The 19953-nt window shown below is 38.5% G+C and overlaps 1 protein-coding gene and 1 long non-coding RNA gene across 4 annotated transcripts in view; both read left to right on the top strand.

Annotated features, from left to right (window-relative positions):
* Positions 1–19953, top strand: part of LOC127437139 (uncharacterized) — a 222433-nt gene that overhangs the window by 16246 nt on the left and 186234 nt on the right. The window lies entirely within an intron of this gene.
* LOC127437109 (fibulin-1-like) overlaps positions 1–19953 on the top strand; it is a 64239-nt gene that overhangs the window by 5610 nt on the left and 38676 nt on the right. For 2 of the 3 annotated variants that reach the window (XM_051691783.1, XM_051691784.1), the window contains exons 2-14: positions 2031–2142; positions 4311–4443; positions 10246–10396; positions 10933–10986; positions 11111–11200; positions 11327–11464; positions 11931–12068; positions 12219–12362; positions 13939–14064; positions 14247–14372; positions 15204–15323; positions 16505–16636; positions 17116–17239. In XM_051691783.1, coding sequence (XP_051547743.1) covers positions 2031–2142; positions 4311–4443; positions 10246–10396; positions 10933–10986; positions 11111–11200; positions 11327–11464; positions 11931–12068; positions 12219–12362; positions 13939–14064; positions 14247–14372; positions 15204–15323; positions 16505–16636; positions 17116–17239 — 1588 coding nt within the window. Of the gene's footprint in view, positions 1–2030; positions 2143–4310; positions 4444–10245; positions 10397–10932; positions 10987–11110; positions 11201–11326; positions 11465–11930; positions 12069–12218; positions 12363–13938; positions 14065–14246; positions 14373–15203; positions 15324–16504; positions 16637–17115; positions 17240–18079; positions 19627–19953 lie in introns of those variants that run through there. The other variant, XM_051691785.1, reaches the window with a different exon arrangement.

The following is a 19953-nucleotide window of genomic DNA, read 5'->3' as shown; positions in this document are numbered from 1 at the left end:
TGGGTGTATGATCCAATGCTGAGACAAGACTTATAATATATAATAGAATAGAATAGAATAAAATAGAATAGAAATTGTTGAACACAAATGGACTGGTGTTGACCTCAAGTCCCAACAACATGCTTCACATCTTATCTTTCCCTAATAACAAAAGAAATCCTTTCCTGCCGGGCTGCAGGCAGGACTCGGCCCCCTACCGAGCATCCAGGAAGAGTTTTTATCCTTCGCTGCAGGGCTTTAGGGCTTTAGGGCAGTCACGCTTTTTAAACAGGGTTTTTCCATGTGCTGTCTTTCCCTAATTAGACAAACTTCCTGCCATCACTTCGTTCAAAGAGCCTGTGCTGACCTTAATGTGATGCATCAAAGTTAATTTCCATTTAATAAAATAAAAATATATTTTTTTGACATCGTACCATGGTATATACATGGTACTCCATTGTGCTTCCAGGACTGCCATGGTTCTACCAAGGCACATGTACAAAAACCAAAGTAGTTTCATGGTAACATGGCCCAAAAATCAAAAACTTGGTAATACCATGGTAATTCTCTGCACTGTTTTGTAAGTTATGGTATTTACATGTTACTTCCAAGAATCCCATAGTACTACCATAGTGCATGTCCCAAAATCCATGGCATTTAATAAAACAACATTTTGACATTGTAGTATGGTAGTTACATGGTACTCCAAGGTACTTCCATGAATACCATGATACTACCATGGTTAATGTCCAAAAACAATGGCAGTACCATAGTACCGTGTCCGAAAACATGGTAGTACCATGGTACTTTTTGTAAGTGAATTATCAAAGTTAATTTACTTAAAAAATAAATAAAAATTAAATAACAAATTATATATATATAATATATATATATATATTATTACAGTTTACCATGGTATTTACATGGTTCTCCAAAGTTCTTCCAAGCATACCATGGTACATGTCCAATTAACCTATTGCATTACCATAGTAAAGTGTACAAAAACCTGGTAATCCCATTGTACTTCTTGGCACTTTTTTTGAAAGTGATGGTATTTAGATGAAACTCCAAGATACTTCCATAGAATAACATGGTACTACTATGGTAAATGTCCCAGAAACATGGTAGTACCATGGTCATTTTTGTGAGTAAAGCATTAAAGTGTATTTTTTTTTTTTTTACTCTTTTTTTTTTTGACATTGTACCATGGTATTTACATGGTACTCCAAGATACTTCCAAGAATACCATGGTACTACCATGTTACATGTCCAAAAATATAGTAGTGCCATGATGCTCTGTTCAGAAAACATGGTAATACCATGGTACTTCAATTAAGTGATGGTGTTTACATGATACTTCAAGGTATTTCCAAAGAATACCATGTCATTTACAAATAAGTATCAAAAAGTATCATGGCACTACCATGTTTTTTTTGTTTTTGGACATGTGCCATGGTAGTACTGTGGTATTCTTGGAAGTACCTTGGAGTACCATGTAAATACCATGGTACAATGTCAAAAAAAAAAGTACTTTTTGATACTCTTTTGTAAATGAAGTTCATTTACTTTAAATATAACTCTTTTTTGACATTGCACCATGATATTTACAGTACATAGAATGCCAGGTTAATTATTATAATGCCATGGTACATGGTTCTTGTTACTTTTTTGTAAGTAATGATACTGACATGATACTTCCAGTGTAGTACCATGGAACATGTCTAAAAAATGTTTTATTTATATATATATATATATATATATATATATATATATATATATATATATATATATATATATATATATATATATATTTTTTTTTATTTTTTTTTTTTATTTATTTATTTATTTTTTTTGCTTTTTGTAATTTAAGTATTAAAAGTTTCTTTCAATAATTGTTTATATATATATATATATATATATATATAAAGACCAGCTGGAACTGTGCAGATCTCTAGTCTGTGTCTGTTTGTACTTGTCAATAATTTGTGTAGTTTGTCTGAGAGTCTTGTGTGGATTTATTTTACGTAATGTCATTCCTGTTATTTTTCCAGAGGTCACAGATTCGATCTCGCTGGACAAATGCTGTAAAGATGGCAAGGAGAGAGGCCAAGAGTCGCAGGACTGCACGAGTCTTCCACTCATCTCAGAATCCACAACCTGCAGGTCTGCACACTTCTTGCCATCCAAGATCTACACAACTATTACTCTTTAAAGGAATAGATCCACCACAAATGAAAATATTGTAAAATATTGTCTTATTGTAAAATGCGATAAGATAATTTTGTGCGATGAACAGAATGGAATTGAAGTCGTTATTAATTCTAAAATTCTCATATGATTATTAAAGTGCTTAACGCAAATATGGGAGCTACATCAATAACATCAAACTTCATTGGTTCTCATCGCATTTCGTGACGAAACGTGCGACATTACGTCATGACGTTGGGGAAATTGATATCACAGTATTAGATTGAAGTGCTGTCAAGTGGTAACTCATTTTAAATAATTGAACAGTCTCATGAAAAAGTTGGAAAATTTGTAAACTTCATGGTCACAATGATTAAGAATATCCATTTTTCTTGAAACTAAGGGTCTCAAACTAAACTCTTGAATGCTTTTCCAAGAATTGATGCCTCAAACTGCAGAAACTTTGTCAAATCCAACGACTACAGTAGTTCTTCTTCGTAACATTGCAAAAAATCATATTCTTATTAAGTAAAAAAATATGTAAACATTCTTAATAATGACAAGATATTTTGTATCTTTTTTTTCCCAATTTGGAATGGCCAATTCCCAGTGTGCTTTTAAGTCCTCGTGGTCACGTAGTGATTCGCCTCAGTCTGGGTGGCGGAGGACGAATCCCAGTTGCCTCCGCGTCTGAGATTGTCAGCCCGCGCATCTTTGTCACGTGGCTTGTTGAGCGTGTTGCCACGGAGACATAGCGCGTGTGGAGGCTTCACGCCATCCACGCTCAACTCACCACGCACCCCACTGAGAATGAACCACATTATAGCGACCACGAGGAGGTTACCCCATGTGACTCTACCCTCCCTAGCAACCGGGCCAATTTGGTTGCTTAGGAGACCTGTCTGGAGTCACTCAGCACACCCTGGATTTGAACTAGCGAACTCCATGGGTGGTAGCCAGCATCTTTACCACTGAGGTTATTTTTTTTTTAAGAAATCAAACGAAAGTTTGTAACCTTTATGCATATAACAAGACAAAACTATTTGCCAATGGAGTAAGAAAGAAAAAACTTGATTCTAGGGGAAAACGAGTTTATTTTTCTTACCCCATTGGCAAATGTTTTTTTCTTGTTTTAGGCATAAATCACACCAAATTTTGTTAGATTTCTCTGAAAACAAGACTTAATATCTTATGCCATTCTGCTTCTCAAGTAATTTCTTGTTTTAAGAATGTTTCGATTTTTTGCCAGAAAAAAATACAAAATTACACAGTAAGAAAAGTATTATTATTATTATTATTATTATTTTGCATGATCTTGCTCATTGTAGCAGTCTGGGAACTTGTAAACACAAGTTTGTTTCCAACCAAACTGAAAAAAAAATGTCCCAAATGTGACCACAGTCGCTATGACATAAATGAAAAGCGGAGAAAGAAGACTGCCAAGCTCCCAGTGCCAATTAAACCAAATGTGTTACTCCATCGAGCCCTCTGCCATTAAATCTGTTTGTCTTGGCCATCTAAGTGATCCAGAATTTTCTTGAAATTTGAGATTGCAAGAAACGGGTGGTGAAGGGGATTTTTTTTTTTTTGGTAGGGGGCTTACAGAAAAGGACAGCTTCGGCGATGTGAGCCTTTCCAAATCCAGGAAATTCCACTGAGGTGAAACACTAGTCAGACGGAGGGCCAAATAACAGGAAATCTGCAGATTATTGCAGACACCGAAAAGGGGAAAACAAGTCCAGAGAATAATAAGGAGAAATCGCAGAAGTCGTGTGTCTGCTCCCTTAAAAAGATCTTCAGAGGTTTCCTGTAAGGATTGATGGGTTTATTGTGAAAGCGAAGGAGTTTCTCAGTTCTGTCAAACAGTGAGCATCTTACCGTAAACTCAACTCCAAGCGTCAGCGCTGCGGTCCAACATGGACCAAACCCAAACAGTGACGTCCTTTAGTTGAAAGAATATTCAGCGATTCAACTTCTCTTGCTCTCTAACATCTGTCCTGTGGTTATAAATGGGCAGGAAGCAAAAGAAAGGAGAATTAAACAAATAAAAGTGAATTAAAATGCACAATGTAAACAGCCATGGGGGTATTTAAATGATCATCATTTGTACAGTATGAGTTAACTGTGTGTGATGTGTCTTATAGGATAGCCCAAGAACAGTGTTGTGCTGCGGTACTTGAAGACAACACCTGTACCAATGGCATCAACATGGCGAAAGACCAGGGAAGCTGCCACGCCCTCATGTCTGGCAGTACCTGCGAAACGAAGACAGCTAAGGTGTGTGTGTGATTTTCTCAGCACATGTATAAAAAACTGCTTATGATTGGCTTGCATGCACACAGTGGCATTTGGACCCTCAAGTCACTTAAAGTGACAGTTCACTCAAAAATGAAAATTCTCTCATTATTTATGATTTATGAGTTATGATTTAGAGTTTTAAAAAAGTACATATTGATCTTTTTCACACCAAAAGCGATCGTATCACTTTAGAAAACATTCTCTTAACCGCTGGAGTCGTATCGGTGACGTTTATGCCGACTGTCTGTGATTTTTGGAGCTTCAGAAGTCTGATCACCATCCACTTGCATTATAAGGACCTACTGAGCTGAGATATTTTCCTATTTTTCTTCAAATGTGTTCTGCTGAAGAAAGAAAGTCATACACACCTGGGATATCATGAGAGTGAGTAAATAATGAGAGAATTTTAATTTTTGGGCGAACTGTCCCTATAAAATATCTGAATTAGATGTCAACCAATAGAAGATTTTGCAGATACAGATAACTAAGCTGGTGAAAAAGGCAGATCGTTTTTAAAAATCGATTTATTGAAATTCTAAGTCTTTGCTTACAGGCACAGACATGTTTTTGATTCTTATGAGCTGGTTCTTTTAAAACTGCAGTGCAAAACAGCATGACCAGTGTAGTCCGATTCCTAACGAATGATTCTTATGAGCCAGTTCTTTCGGATCTATAGCGTGAAACACACAGTGCGATCAGTGTAGTCCGATTTCTAAACGAATGATTCAGATAAGCCCGTTCTTCCGAATCTATAGCGTGAAACACACGGTGCGACCAGTCCAATTTCCGAACATATGATTCTTACAAGCCGGTTCTTTCGAATCTATAGTGTGAAACATACAGTAAGATCAGTGTAGTCCGATTTCTAAACGAATGATTCAGATAAGTCGGTTCTTTTGAATCTATAGCGTGAAACACACAGCGCGATCAGTGTAGTCTGATTTCTAAATGAATGATTCAGATAAGCCAGTTCTTTCGAATCTATAGCGTGAAACATACAGTAAGATCAGTGTAGTCCAATTTCTAAATGAATGATTCAGATAAGCCGGTTCTTTCGAATCTATAGTGTGAAACATACAGTAAGATCAGTGTAGTCCAATTTCTAAACGAATGATTCAGATAAGCCGGTTCTTTCGAATCTATAGCGTGAAACATACAGTAAGATCAGTGTAGTCCAATTTCTAAACGAATGATTCAGATAAGCCGGTTCTTTCGAATCTATAGCGTGAAACACACGGTGCGACCAGTCCAATTTCCGAACATATGATTCTTACAAGCCGGTTCTTTCGAATCTATTGTGTGAAACATACAGCGCGATCAGTGTTGTCCAATTTCTAAACGAATGATTCAAATAAGCCGGTTCTTTCGAATCTATAGTGTGAAACATACAGTGCGATCAGTGTAGTCCGATTTCTAAATGAATGATTCAGATAAGCCGGTTCTTTCGAATCTATAGCATGAATCACACAGTGTGACCAGTCCAATTCCCGAACATATGATTCTTACAAGCCGGTTCTTTCGAATCTATTGTGTGAAACATACAGCGCGATCAGTGTTGTCCAATTTCTAAACGAATGATTCAAATAAGCCGGTTCTTTCGAATCTATAGTGTGAAACACACAGCACGATCAGTGTAGTCCGATTTCTGACTAAATGATTCTTATGAGCTGGTTCTTTTGAATCTACAGCATGAAACACACAGTGCAACAAATGTAGTCCAATTTCCAAAAAACGAGTCTTATGATCTGGTTCTTTCAAATTCATAATGCAAAACACTTTGTGACTAGTGTAGTCCTAATTAAGAACAAATGATTCTTATAAAAAAAAAAAAAAAAAATTTTATCTGTAGTGTAAAGCACACAGCGCGACTAGTATAGTCCGATTCCCAAACTAATGATTCCTATGAGCCGGTTCCTTTGAATCCATTGTGTGAAACACACAGCTCAACCAGTGTAATGTGGTTCCCGAATGAATGACAGTTACGAGCCGGTTCTTTTTAGAGAATCAAAGACACCTGGATGCTATGACTTCCGTCATGTCCAGCTCCCAATAATAAAAACGCAGCTCAGTGGTAAAAAATGCTGGTTACCACCCCTGGAGTTCGCTAGTTCGCTAGTTTGTATCCCAGGAAGTGCTGAGTGACTCCAGCCAGGTCTAAGCAACCAAATTGGCCCGGTTGCTAGGGAGGGTAGAGTCATATGGGGTAACCTCCTCGTGGTTGCTATAATGTGGTTCGCTCTTGGTGGGGCGCGTGGTGAGTTGAGCGTGGATGCCGTGGCGGATGGCGTGAAGCCTCCACACGCGCTATGTCTCCGTGGCAACGCGCTTAACAAGCCACGCGATAAGATGCGCAGGTTGACCGTCTCAGACGCGGAGGCAGCTGGGATTCGTCCTCCACCACCCGGCTTGCAATGAAATTCACATGTTGTTAAGTGTGACACATGTGTCCAAATACTTTTTAGGCCCACTGCAGGTCAATTTCATATGTGTTTTGTAGAGAAAACTTGTGCACACATGTCTGTGTTTGACAAATCATAATAAGGCAACACATTTCCCAAAGATGGATAGAAAGATATATTTCTCTCAACACTGTTGACATTGAACAGGAGTGAACTTGCCCACATTGGAAAAGTGGAGTGTATTCATGTCAGCCCGCCGTTATAAATTCAGCTCAGATTATAAGCACAGGTGCTCCATAAACCCACAGATGAAGAATGGAGTGTCTACAAGATGTTTAATACACACCTGAGTGGATTTCAACACCAGGTGCCTGCTGTCTTCAAGGAAACATTCATCTTTGGTTGTGAACAGCACTCAGTGGCTGTATAAACATTAAGTGTCTGAAATATTGCGCTACATTTTCGTATGTGTAATGCTAACCACTAGCCTGATGTATTTTAAACATTCTAAGGCAACTATTAGATGATTTTAGACAAGTAGACTCAATGCTGATCTGTTAGTATTTCTTCTAAAAATCTAGAGGAGAGTTTGCGACGGAGTCACCTGAGATGTTAGTTAATGGAAACCTGATTCAATCAGTTTAATCCAATTAAAAGGGATAGTTCACCCAAAAATGAAAATTCTGTCGTTGTTAACTCACCCTCATTTCAAAACTTTTATGATGCCCCTGGGCAATTTTCACAGACACATCTTAGGTCTTAAATACAGAAAGATTTAATGAGGTGATTTATCACTGACAATGTGCAGTTTAGTCCATGACAGGACGTTATCTGTGTCTGGGAAATCAGCCATAATGGTTACCGTAAAGATTTGTGCTGTCTTGACTCATGTCTCTCTAGAGGAACATCCAGTATTTTCTGTGGTTTTAGAGATTTTTTACTCTCTCGTCTCACGAGTGTCTTAGAAAACTCAATTCTGAAGCACTGTGTGGTAAAAAAAGGATTCCTAGTCAAAGAATCCTGCGGTTTGTCACGTATGTGTGAATGTTTTAATTGACTAGCTTCATCAAATCATCAAAGGTTGGGTCTATATAGATACAACACTTCCTTGCTATAAAGCTCTTGAGTTGAAGCATAGCATTGTGCTCTACAATGTAATCGCCAACTCTTTTAAAGCTGAAGTGTGTAAATTCTTCGATGTTTTTTCGTATCCCAGCTATACAATTTTAAGTAAACCATATGCAGGTTTATTATCCTTTTAAAGTGTTTACACTGTCACTCTGTGCTGCTTTCAGAAAAAATTATTTGTTTGTTGACATGGCAATGTTGACTCATTTTGGGGGTGGGACTATCTGTTTGTTGACCAATGGAAGATGGGGAATGTGTTCAGGAAACCTGTTGCAAAACAGTCATTATGTTGGCTTGACTATTATTCAGCAAACTTTGTTTAGGGTTTTTCTAGAATACCTAAATCAAGACCATCATTTCTAACACTAAAGGCTGATTTATACTTCTGCATCGAACCTACGCCGTAGCCTGACGTGCACCTTTTCGAAACTGTAAATGTGCATTGCATTGACGCAGTCCACAAGAGTCGTGATTGGTCCGCTTTGTAACCAGAGACCACCCACAGGATGACAAAAAAGATATCCTGATTTATTTTCTCTCTGTGAGGCAGAGAACATGTATAGTAAATAATATGTACCGAAATCTCAACATGTTTACATACTTTTATGAGCTCGTTTTTAATGCTATAATAGTTTAATTAGGGCTGTCGATTTAATGCGCTAATTTAATGTGATTAATTATATAAAAAAACAAGCCGTTAAAAATGTAACGCAGTTATGTACGTGTACGTAAATTCCATAATAAAAGTACGTATTTTCTTACCATATGAGCAATTCAAGCTTGAAGTACATCTGTTTTTACAAGCTGCGTCAATAGGTGGCATCACGCCTCAACAAACCTCACAAGCAGCACAGAAACAGAATGAGAACCGCTTACTGAGGAAGCACAACAGAATACAGGATCTTGAGATGTGATTTTCAAAGATTGCAGTACTTTAACTTGACACAGCATCCTAAAAATGCAGCGTTTATGACGCTGAATGCCAGTGAGACGCTCCAAACGCGTCCGTCTGATGCACATGAACATAGAGCGACAATTAAAAATAGCGCAAATTAAAAAAGAACGCAAGAACGCGTACTGTGAGAACTGGACACATTGACGAACTCAGTGCAAAACAGATTGCTGTCGACTGTAGGCTTGTTCAGTGATATGAGAATAAAACAAACAATACTGTATATTGAGTCTAATGCCTCTTATTGTGTTGTCTAATCAATGTTTTATTCATCTGCCACAATAATGCGATATATTTCAAACTGAATTTCAATCCGTAATAGATATATTTATTTTAGGCCCAACATGTTATATTTATCAATATTTGAATTATTATGCATTATTCATAGGAATTTTCTTTATTTGGAGGCCTTTCTCAGCAACTAATGATGTACACGATTAATTGCGATTAATTCGATTAATAATATCGATCGGCCACTCATTATTTTTACATGGAAATGAGCTGGCAGCAAACCTTTGGCAACAATGAAAAGTTTACCGCAAAGCTCATTTGCACGTTAAAATAATCATTGCCAAATTTGCGACAAGTTTGCCACAGGGGTTTGCCAGAACTCAGCATTTTTATATCAGGGGGCCTGGGTAGCTCAGCGAGTATTGACACTGACTACCACCCCTGGAGTCGCAAGATCGAATCCAGGGCGTGCTGAGTGACTCCAGCCAGGTCTCCTAAGCAACCAAATTGGCCCGGTTGCTAGGGAGGGTGGAGTCACATGGGGTAACCTCCTCGTGGTCACTATAATGTGGTTCTTGCTCTCGGTGGGGCGTGTGGTGAGTTGTGTTTGGATGCCACGGAGAATAGCGTGAAGCCTCCACACAAAGGCTTCTCCATGGTAACGCACTCAACAAGCCACATGATAAGATGCACAGATTGACGGTCTCAAACAAGGAGGCAACTGAGATTCATCCTCCACCACCCAGATTGAGGCAAGTCACTACGCCACCACGAGGACTTAGAGCGCATTGGGAATTGGGCATTCCAAATTGGGGAGAAAATTAAAAATATATTTTTTTTTTATATCAGGCTAGACTTTGTCAGTTTGTATTTCTTGTTATCTTTGCAATATATTTGCATAAATAGAAAGCCATCTGTAAAACGAACCTCAAATGTAAACCTGTTTTTAATTTCTGCACTGTAATAGCTGTTTTCCTCAGGTTTCATGATTAAACTTATGATCTGTTACATAAGAGTAAAAAAAAAGCCAGTTCCGCCACGTCTCTGACTTTCAGTTCTCCTCATACGCAGATGTGCTGCGAGTGTTGTTTGCTTGGCCGGGCGGCCCAGGAACGGGGTCTGTCATGTGACCTCAGTCTCCCCGTGGGGTATCAGTGTGGTCTGGTGTCCCGAGCATGCTGCGTGGACCGCTCGCCGGACAGTGACGGAAAGTCTACACTGGGTGAGAACAAAACAACTCCAGCCTTTAACTCCAGTTACTCTTTAAAGGAATGTCCCATGTTCAAAACAAATTAAACTTCCATTGTACGTGCATGACTGTTAATACGGCCTGTTTTTACAACAGAAGGAGTTGTCGAAAGAACACACATTCTGTCCATAGAGCTGAAGTTGTACTGATCACAGATTATTGGTGTTTATGTTTAAAAACAAAACTAACATAGAAGTGGCATTTTCTCAGGCATAAGGATTTTTTTTTAAAACACAACAATAGAAGTAAAAATGCCCAAAGCGTCCTCATTTAGGGGCCTCTTGGGTCATTGTATTTACCCTGTTGAGTGCGCCAATTAGTCGGGCAGTTAAAAATGGATTCTGCTGCCCTCTAGTGTACAGCTCAGGAAGTTAAAACTGCTCTTTAATCAGTGATCACTGCACTGCTAATGGGTAGCTGGTCATTTTAACCTTCTTAATGCCATCATTAACAATTATAAAAGAATTACAAATATGCTATATGTTTAATCTAATTTGTTTGTATCAAAGTTATAGATGCAACTTCACAGGGTGCAATACCGATTGCAGAGGACAAGTGCAAAGGTAGCTGCTCATCTACTCTAATACATATTTTATACTTGAGTAATAATTAGCCTAGCTGCTATTTTCAGTACTCACTCATTTGTGTCTGTAGTGTTAATGTTGTTTGTTTGTACTTGAATTGAAGCTGCCAGTTGTGCTCATCGATGTGTTGGTAACGGCACATGCGCTTGTATTGAGGGACACAAGTTGAAAGCCGATGGAAAAACCTGTGAAGGTCAGTAAATATTCAGCAATCACAAACCTCATAAACTCTAGTGAACCTACAGCAAGCAATAACATGACTTTAAAAAGGTTTTGACTTATCCATTGCAACCTTTTCTCTTTTTCTATCTCTCTGCAGACATTAACGAGTGTTTGTTGGGGTCTCATCACTGTCGTGCTGGTGAACGTTGTATCAACACGATGGGCTCCTATCGTTGTCAGCGAGAGGTCAGCTGTGGCACAGGTTACGAACTCACTGACAACAACAAGTGTGAAGGTCAGACGCACATAAATACACATTAATAATTTACAGATGACATGAAAATTTCCTTAATAATGATTATGATAAATGAATCAACAATGAAAAAATTAATCATATCCTGGAAAGACATGATAATGGGAAACACTGTTTGATTTCATGCCTTTACAAAACTAAATGGATAACATGCATATGCCATGGTATTTACATGGTACTCAAAGATACTTCAAAGAATACCATGGTATTACTATGGTATGTGTCCAAAAAATATGCTACTTTTTATTTACGCAATAACATCAGTGTATTAAGATAATCGTTTTAGTCAAAAGCAGTTGTTATTTTCATACTGTACCTGAATATTTACCATGCACAATTTAAACCAGACAATAATGTGCCGTAACAGCATTAGATATAATCTGCACACAGGGTAATTGGTGGTGCCAGTGTAACACTGACTTTGACTGTGTTGTGTGTGATGTTCCAGATATTGATGAATGTGAGACGGGCACACACAACTGCGCTCTAGAACTCCAGTGTCAGAATACTGTCGGGTCGTTCCGATGCCGACCCAAAGTGCAGTGCAGCGCAGGATTCATACAGGACGCACTCGGGAGCTGCATCGGTGAGCCAATAAGTGTGGTTGCTAGGTGTTCTGGGTGGTTGCTAGGTGGAAGTTTAATATTTAGTGTTGGGGTTTATTCAAATCACTATGAGCAATAGTAATAATGATGCTTGCTAATAAGTGTTATTTGTTCCTCTTTGTCTTTGACAGATATAAACGAGTGTTTAAGTGTAACCGGACCATGTCAACCAGGTCAGATGTGTTTTAATACAGTCGGATCGTACACATGCCAGAGAAACACGGTTAACTGTGGCCGTGGATACCACCTGAATGCAGAGGGAACTCGCTGCATTGGTACGCAAAGCATATGGTTTATAATTTAAGCATATTATTTATAATAATTATCAGCATAATATTTAGGGCCCAAGCACTGAAAGTGCAGAGGCCCTATTGTTCTTCTAAGGATTATTATTTGTATTATTATTAGGGCCAAGCACTGAAAGAGCAGAGGCCCTACTGTTCTTCTAAGGATTATTATTATTATTCTTTTTTCAAGGTTTTCGGTACTTTTGGGGTACTTAACATGCATGAAAACTCTTGAAATTTTGCATACACATCAGAGTTGTTGGCCATTAGGGATGGGCAAAGATGCATGCGGGGCTCTGTAGAACCCCCTTGAAAATGGGCATGTAAGGGGGCTCTGTAGCACCCCCATTTTCACCTACAGTGCAACATCATGCCAAGACATTGTAGCTGCTAAATTGCAAATAGATTTTTGATATTTTAAACAGTGTTGCCATGGCAAAGCAATACATTTGTGGTGAAAATGGGAAACAGGAAGTACCTTATATCTTCTGTGTGCATTGTGTGATTTTGATAAAAATTCAGCTGTATGTTTGGGGGCTGATCATATTGATGTGGCTATTATGGGTCACAGTCATAGTGCCACCAACTGGCAGCAGGAAGTATGGCACTTTTAACAGACTTTGAAATAGCCCTCTTATGTTTACATGAATTGCTTCCAAATTCTTTAGAATAAAATAATGCCAAATGCATGTGTCCACCTTGCATTGTTTACTGAAAGCCACCAGGTGGAAATGGACCCATGGTGCTTGGGCCCATCTTCGCTGCTTGCAGCTATATTTATTATTATTATTATTATTTTCAAGGTTTTTGGTACTTTTGGGGTACTTAACATGCGTGAAAACTCTTGAAATTTTGCACACACATCAGAGCCGCCGGCCATTAGGGCTGGGCGAAGTTGCAGTGGGGGGAGGGGGGGGGACATGTAGGATGGGCTCTGTAGTGCCCCCTTGAAAATGGGCATGTAAGGGGGGGGGCTCTGTAGCACATCCATTTTCACCTACAGACACCAAAACTGGTGCGTATATATTTCTCATCAAACTGAACAACTTTCATACTCACAGTCAGTAGCTCCGCCCAACAGGAAGTTGGCCATTTTGGACGGCGTCACCATGGTGTAGTAATAAATTAATGGTGAAAAATGAGAAAAAGGAAGTGTCTCATATCTTCTGTGTGCAATGTGTGATTTAGATCAAAATTGAGATTTATGTTTAGTCTTGGGGGCTAATCACATGGCTGTGACTATTTTGGGTCACAGTCATAGCGCCACCACCTGGCAGCAGGAAGTGTTGCTCTTATAACAGACTTTAAAATAGTACTCTTTTATTTACCCAAATTTCTTCAAAATGTTTAGAATAATGTTAAATGCCAAATGCATGTGTCCACCTAGCGTTGTTTTTTGAAAGCCACCGGCTGGAAATGGACCCATGGTACTTGGGCCCATCATAGCTGCTTGCAGCTATATTTATTATTATTTTTGCATCAAGATCCAATTCTGATTAAATATCTGTCCTAATTTAGTTTTCATTAAACTTAATCTCTCTCTCTCTCTCTCTCTCTCTCTCAGATATTGACGAGTGTGCTGGACCTGATAACGCCTGCGATGGTCACGGCTGCATTAATCTTGTGGGCTCATACCGCTGCGAGTGCCGATCCGGTTACACCTTCAATAGCATCGCCAGAGTCTGTGAAGGTGAGTGATGTGACCCAGTTAAAGAGCTGATAACTGAATTATGTACTCATCTTTATATCGTTCCAAAGCCATGCAATGTTTTATGTAAATTCTTTTTGATAAAAGCATTTATTAAATGACAAATTCTTTAGTTTGTCAGCTGTCAGATTAACAATTCTGCATTTCTGTCTCTTGAACATCAGACATCAATGAATGCAGGAATTATCCTGGACGTCTATGTGCTCATAAGTGTGAGAATGTCCTGGGATCCTACAAATGTAGCTGTACTACTGGCTTCAAGCTAGCCAGTGATGGGAGAAACTGTGATGGTATGAACAAATCAATAAGAATAACTAATTATCAGCTATTTTTTCAAATTTATACTTCAAAAAATTATTCTTGTTTTCCAGTAAAATATCTAAACATCCTTAAAGCAAGATACATTTACTTGAGAGGCAAAATGACCACATTGGCAATTGTTTCTTGTCTTAAGCATAAATCTCCCTAAAGTTTATTACATTTATACTTAAAACAAGAAGAAGAAAAAAAAATCTAACAACATTTGGTGTGGTTTATGCTTAAAACAATTTGCCAATGAGGTAAGAAAAATAAACTTTTTTTCCCTTTGAATCAATTTTTATTTTTTCTCACCCCATTGGCAAATATTTTGTTCTTGTTTTAAGCATAAATGTTACTGAATTTCTTTGAGTTAAGTGAATGTATTTAATTTTAAATATGTTTACATATTTTTACTGGAAAATGCGACAAAAATACAGTTTTTTTGCAGTGTGAACACAAAGACCTGTTTGATATGACATTTTATTATAGCCAGTGTTACCCGGAGCGCTTTCTTTATTCTTAAACATTTTTAAGAAAATATAGAGGTGAATTCATTTATTAATGTAGTGATAAAATATTTTGCCATCATCAACAGAGCCACTCAAGTTTCTGTTTTGCCATCATGAGTGTTCCCATAGCAACAAATAATTTCAGAGTTGAATCTCCAAAATGTCATCTCGTAATTACAGTGATTCCAAAAAGAAGTGAATGCAGCATTAATATTTTATGTAGTCTTGCTTCTCAAGTAAGTTTATTTAGATATATACGGAATATATAAAAGTTTCAGGTGTGGTTTCACTGGAGTGTCATTTAACTCGTAGATCTCAATGAGTGCGAGACGAATCCCTGCAGTCAGGAGTGTGCAAACGTGTATGGATCCTACCAGTGTTACTGTCGCCGTGGTTACCAGCTAAGTGACGTGGATGGAATCACTTGTGAGGGTGAGTGAGACAGACGTATGTTACATTGGAATGGAATACTAGCATTTAATGTATACTATTTTTTAAATAATATGTGAAACTATACATTATGCAATATAAGCAAAATGTTTCATTATAGGATGATGACAGAATGCATTGTACAATTAGATAGGTGAAGTTTGCCAAGACAAACTTTGATGTTGGCTTGACAAAGCTTTGTTCTTAAAACGTTTTAAGTTTGATGGTTATACAGATATTACAGTAAGAAAAACAGCCTGCTAGATAGAGAGATAGATAATCCACAGATTGTCACAGATAGATAGATAGATAGATAGATAGATAGGTAGATAGATAGATAGAAATGAGAGACAGACAGACAGACAGACAGGTAGACAGAAGTGACAGACAGGCAGACAGATAGATAGATAGAAATGAGAGACAGACAGAAATGACAGATAGACAAACAGACAGACAGATAGATAGATAGAAATGAGAGACAGACAGACAGACAGACAGTTAGACAGAAGTGACAGACAGACAGACAGATAGATAGATAAATAGATAGATAGAAATGAGTGACAGATGGATGGACAGACAGACAGACATACAGACAGACAGATAAGAATGAGTGACAGACAGACAGACAGATGGATAGATAAGAATGAGTGACAGACAGACAGATAGATAAGAATGAGTGACAGACAGACAGACAGATAGATAAAAATGATTGACAGACAGACAGACAGACAGACAGATAGATAAGAATGAGTGACAGGCAGGCAGACAGACAGACAGATAGACAGATAGATAGAAATGAGTGACAGATGGATGGACAGATGGACAGACAGACAGATAAGAATGAGTGACAGACAGACAGACAGATAGATAAGAATGAGTGACAGACAGACAGACAGACAGACAGATGGATAGATAAGAATGAGTGACAGGCAGGCAGGCAGGCAGGCAGACAGACAGACAGACAGACAGACAGACAGATAGATAGATAAGAATGAGTGACAGGCAGGCAGGCAGGCAGACAGGCAGGCAGGCAGACAGACAGACAGACAGACAGATAGATAGAAATGAGTGACAGACGGACAATTGTACTGCATTTTTCGACTGCATTACACTCCGTGTTAGGTGTAAAACTCCGTCATTTGTATAATGGAGGAAGTAATTGTCATGTTATCTTATTTCCTCAGATATTGATGAGTGTGCTCTGCCCACTGGTGGACACATCTGCTCTTACCGATGTCACAACACACCGGGAAGCTTCCAGTGCACGTGTCCAGTGACAGGATACACGCTCGCCCCCAATGGACGCAGCTGCCAGGGTCAGATACACATTATTATTAGAATTATTCCATCTTAAAATGAAATAGATTAACTCTATACAGAATGCTTTGATTAAATCAGAATTATAAAACACATTGTTCTGGTCTTAAATTGTCACTGGATGAGCTGTCAATAAGCCACATGACACCGTGCATTAAGCTACAGTGATTTTACCATGGTAAGGAGTGCTTAGGCATGATTCAGTGATCAATAAAAAAACGAATTTAAATATTCTTCCTCCAAGCAAACAGCATATTGCCAAGCAACGCAGCAACTTGATGCATTAATCTAAAATGTGTGCCTTTTTTTACAATGGCTTCAAACACGTCCCTTCTAATCAGAATTTAGAGTCGACCGTGGTAAAATCAAAGTACTGCCCAGCCTCATGGCTTTATTTTAATTAATTTTTTTGCTTTATTTTAATATTTAAATATGGAATAGTTATTAAAACCAATGTTTTTTTTTTCCACATCGGCAGATATCGATGAGTGTGTAACCGGCACACACACCTGTATGGAGTCCGAGAGCTGTTTCAATGTTCAGGGTGGATTCCGGTGCCTGAAATTCGACTGCCCGGCCAACTACAGACGCTCCGGAGAAACGTAAGTGATGCAAATTCAAAGCCTCTTTAAAAAACATAATCAGAAAATACAGAATCGAACGCTCAAACAGCAGCAAAGCTTCAATAAAGTTTAAAGTCAACGTGAAAAAGTCGTTTGCAACCCATTTTACTTCCATAATGTTCCATATTTCCGAGTAGGCGTTAGATACAAGAATGGAAACGGTTGGAGGGGAGGGGCTGAAAAAAGAGGCGGAGGAAGCGATTACATTTTGATGAAAAATTACAAAGAAGATCATGTTTTTAGATTTGGAATATTGTGCAATGATGTATCGTACACAATTAGACCAGGAATGTGCATTAAGACAGTAAATAAGTTCAGTTTGAATTTTATGCTGTCACATTTTACGAACAAATTTATTGTTCACGGCATCCAATTTTTGCAGATTTTGTAGTTAATGCCTCCTGATGTGTCACAAATATAGTTTTAAGTAGCTTTAAGGAGTTTTAAATCAAGCTCAAGAGCCTCAGGTTGGTATTATTAATGCAATAACGTTGGGGTTTCCTAACAAATCTGCAAGTCACAATGTGCATGAACGTTGCATCCAAAATGGCTGCAAATGCAATGCATGAAAGTCCAACACTTTGATTTTTGAGTTTGATTAATCCATGTTTAACATTTTGCAAGTTCTGCAGGTTAATACACCCTGAAATGCACAAAGCACAACTGGAGGTCGATTGATCTGTGATGTCACTCTGAATGCCACACCCCCTTAAGCAAACCCCTCCTCCTTTAAAAATCACACACTTTTCCGCATGTTGTGCACCGCACCATTCTAACACTCCCTCTCTCTCATCTCTTCCTCCCATTTCCCTTTTGCAGTCGCTGCGAACGCTTGCCTTGTAATCAGACTAGCGAGTGTGTCGCCTTGCCTGTGAGAATTACCTACTACCACCTGACATTCCCAACCAAAATTCCCATTCCAACCAACATCTTCCGCATGGGCCCCTCCAACACCGCGGTCGGGGACGACATCGAGGTGGCCATTGTCGACGGCAACCAGGGAGGCTACTTCGCCGCCAAACATCTGGACCACGGCGGCGTCTTGGTGGTCCAGAAACCGATCGTGGTTCCTCAGGACTTTGAAATCTCTTTGGAAATGAAACTTAGGCGATTCGGACACCTTAGCATTTACCTCTTCAAGATTCGCTTGTTTGTGACCCCTGATGAACTGAGCAATGCAATCATCGAATGAAATGGAAAGTCATTTATGAAATCAGTATTTTGTCTTTTTTTCCAGTAAAAATGTCTACAAATCATTAAGACAAGATAATTGTAGTGGCCTGCTGAAAGCAATTTTCCTCAGGAGAGGCCAGATCAGGTGTCTGATGTAAGATATTACCTGAGGTATTGTTGTTGCCTTTCTTCAGGCATTAAAACTGCTGTCAATTAATAACTTTTTTTTTTTTAATAGGTATACTGTAGTCTATGACTGTAGCTAAAAGTAGAAACTACTTTTAGACGTCCACTGACAGCCAAACTGTGATCGCAAACTGTGAAAGCCACTTGCTTTCCAGTGTTGACTCACCTAAAATGTTTTGTGATACTTGAGAAAGTTCTGTAAGTACTGGCCACAAGATGGAGCTTTAAGGCAAAGCAATTCAACAACAGTGAGCTGTTATCGAAATCAATTTATATCCTTTTTTTTTTTATTATTCAGTTAGTCTGTTATTTTCTAATAAAATGTTACTGGCTTTATTAATAATATAAATATCTTTGTGAGGATTTTCCATTGGTGATGGTGGTGGGGAGGGGGGAGTTGGTTCAGGGTTCTCATATTTTTTAAAAAAGGTTTTAACATCTACATTGTTTTGGTGCAAATTCATCTGTCCCTTGGTAGTATGGCTAATATCACTGTTGTTTATGCATTTACAAAATTAGCAATTATTTTAATAATATTGCATGTTGTTGGGCCTATGCAGTTCATGGTAATATAAATATATATTTAATTGTTTGACTTTTAAGGACATTTTCTTTTATTAAAATACAATAAACAATTCTGGTACAGTGTTGCGTCGCCACTCTGGTTTTAAAGTAATATGTGGGTGTTGAAGAAAAACCAGTAGAGTATCACAGCTTTAGCTTGTATTTAAGGCAAATAAGCTACTAATGTACTAATGATTTATATTCTGTGTCTCACTGTAATGTACTGTGTGCACTTGTTTCTCCTATCACCAAAAAAAAAAAAAAAAAAAAAAAATCCTTGCGTACGTGAGAACATGACAATAAAGATCATTCTGATTCTTCTAATGCATGAACTCACACACACACACACACACACACACACACACACACACACACACACACACACACACACACACACACACACACACACACACACACACACACACACACACACACACACAAATTTAGCTGGCACAGCTGTGAAACAGAAAAAATACTCATCCAATGACATCAATCCTTGAGAGGAAAACCACAAGAGAAGTCAGAAAGATGCTAACTGCTAGCTCAGAGTTACAAAAAGGCGTCATGCTAGCGCTAAGACACTCTACATTAAAGCTTTCGGGTTCCAGACACCGCTAGGTGGTGTTTAGTTTGGTTTTCTTCCCTTTCTATCACACACACATGCTTTCTGACAGTGAGTTATGGGGTTCTGGGATTTGGACAGTGGTCTGAACAATTTGTGGTGGAGCTACATCGCCGCTGCGCACCAAGAAATGTTGGACCACAGTGTT

Source organism: Myxocyprinus asiaticus, chromosome 48, assembly GCF_019703515.2.
Source record: "Myxocyprinus asiaticus isolate MX2 ecotype Aquarium Trade chromosome 48, UBuf_Myxa_2, whole genome shotgun sequence".
Taxonomy (NCBI): Eukaryota; Metazoa; Chordata; class Actinopteri; order Cypriniformes; family Catostomidae; genus Myxocyprinus; species Myxocyprinus asiaticus.
This window is presented reverse-complemented; position numbering and strand designations above follow the sequence as displayed.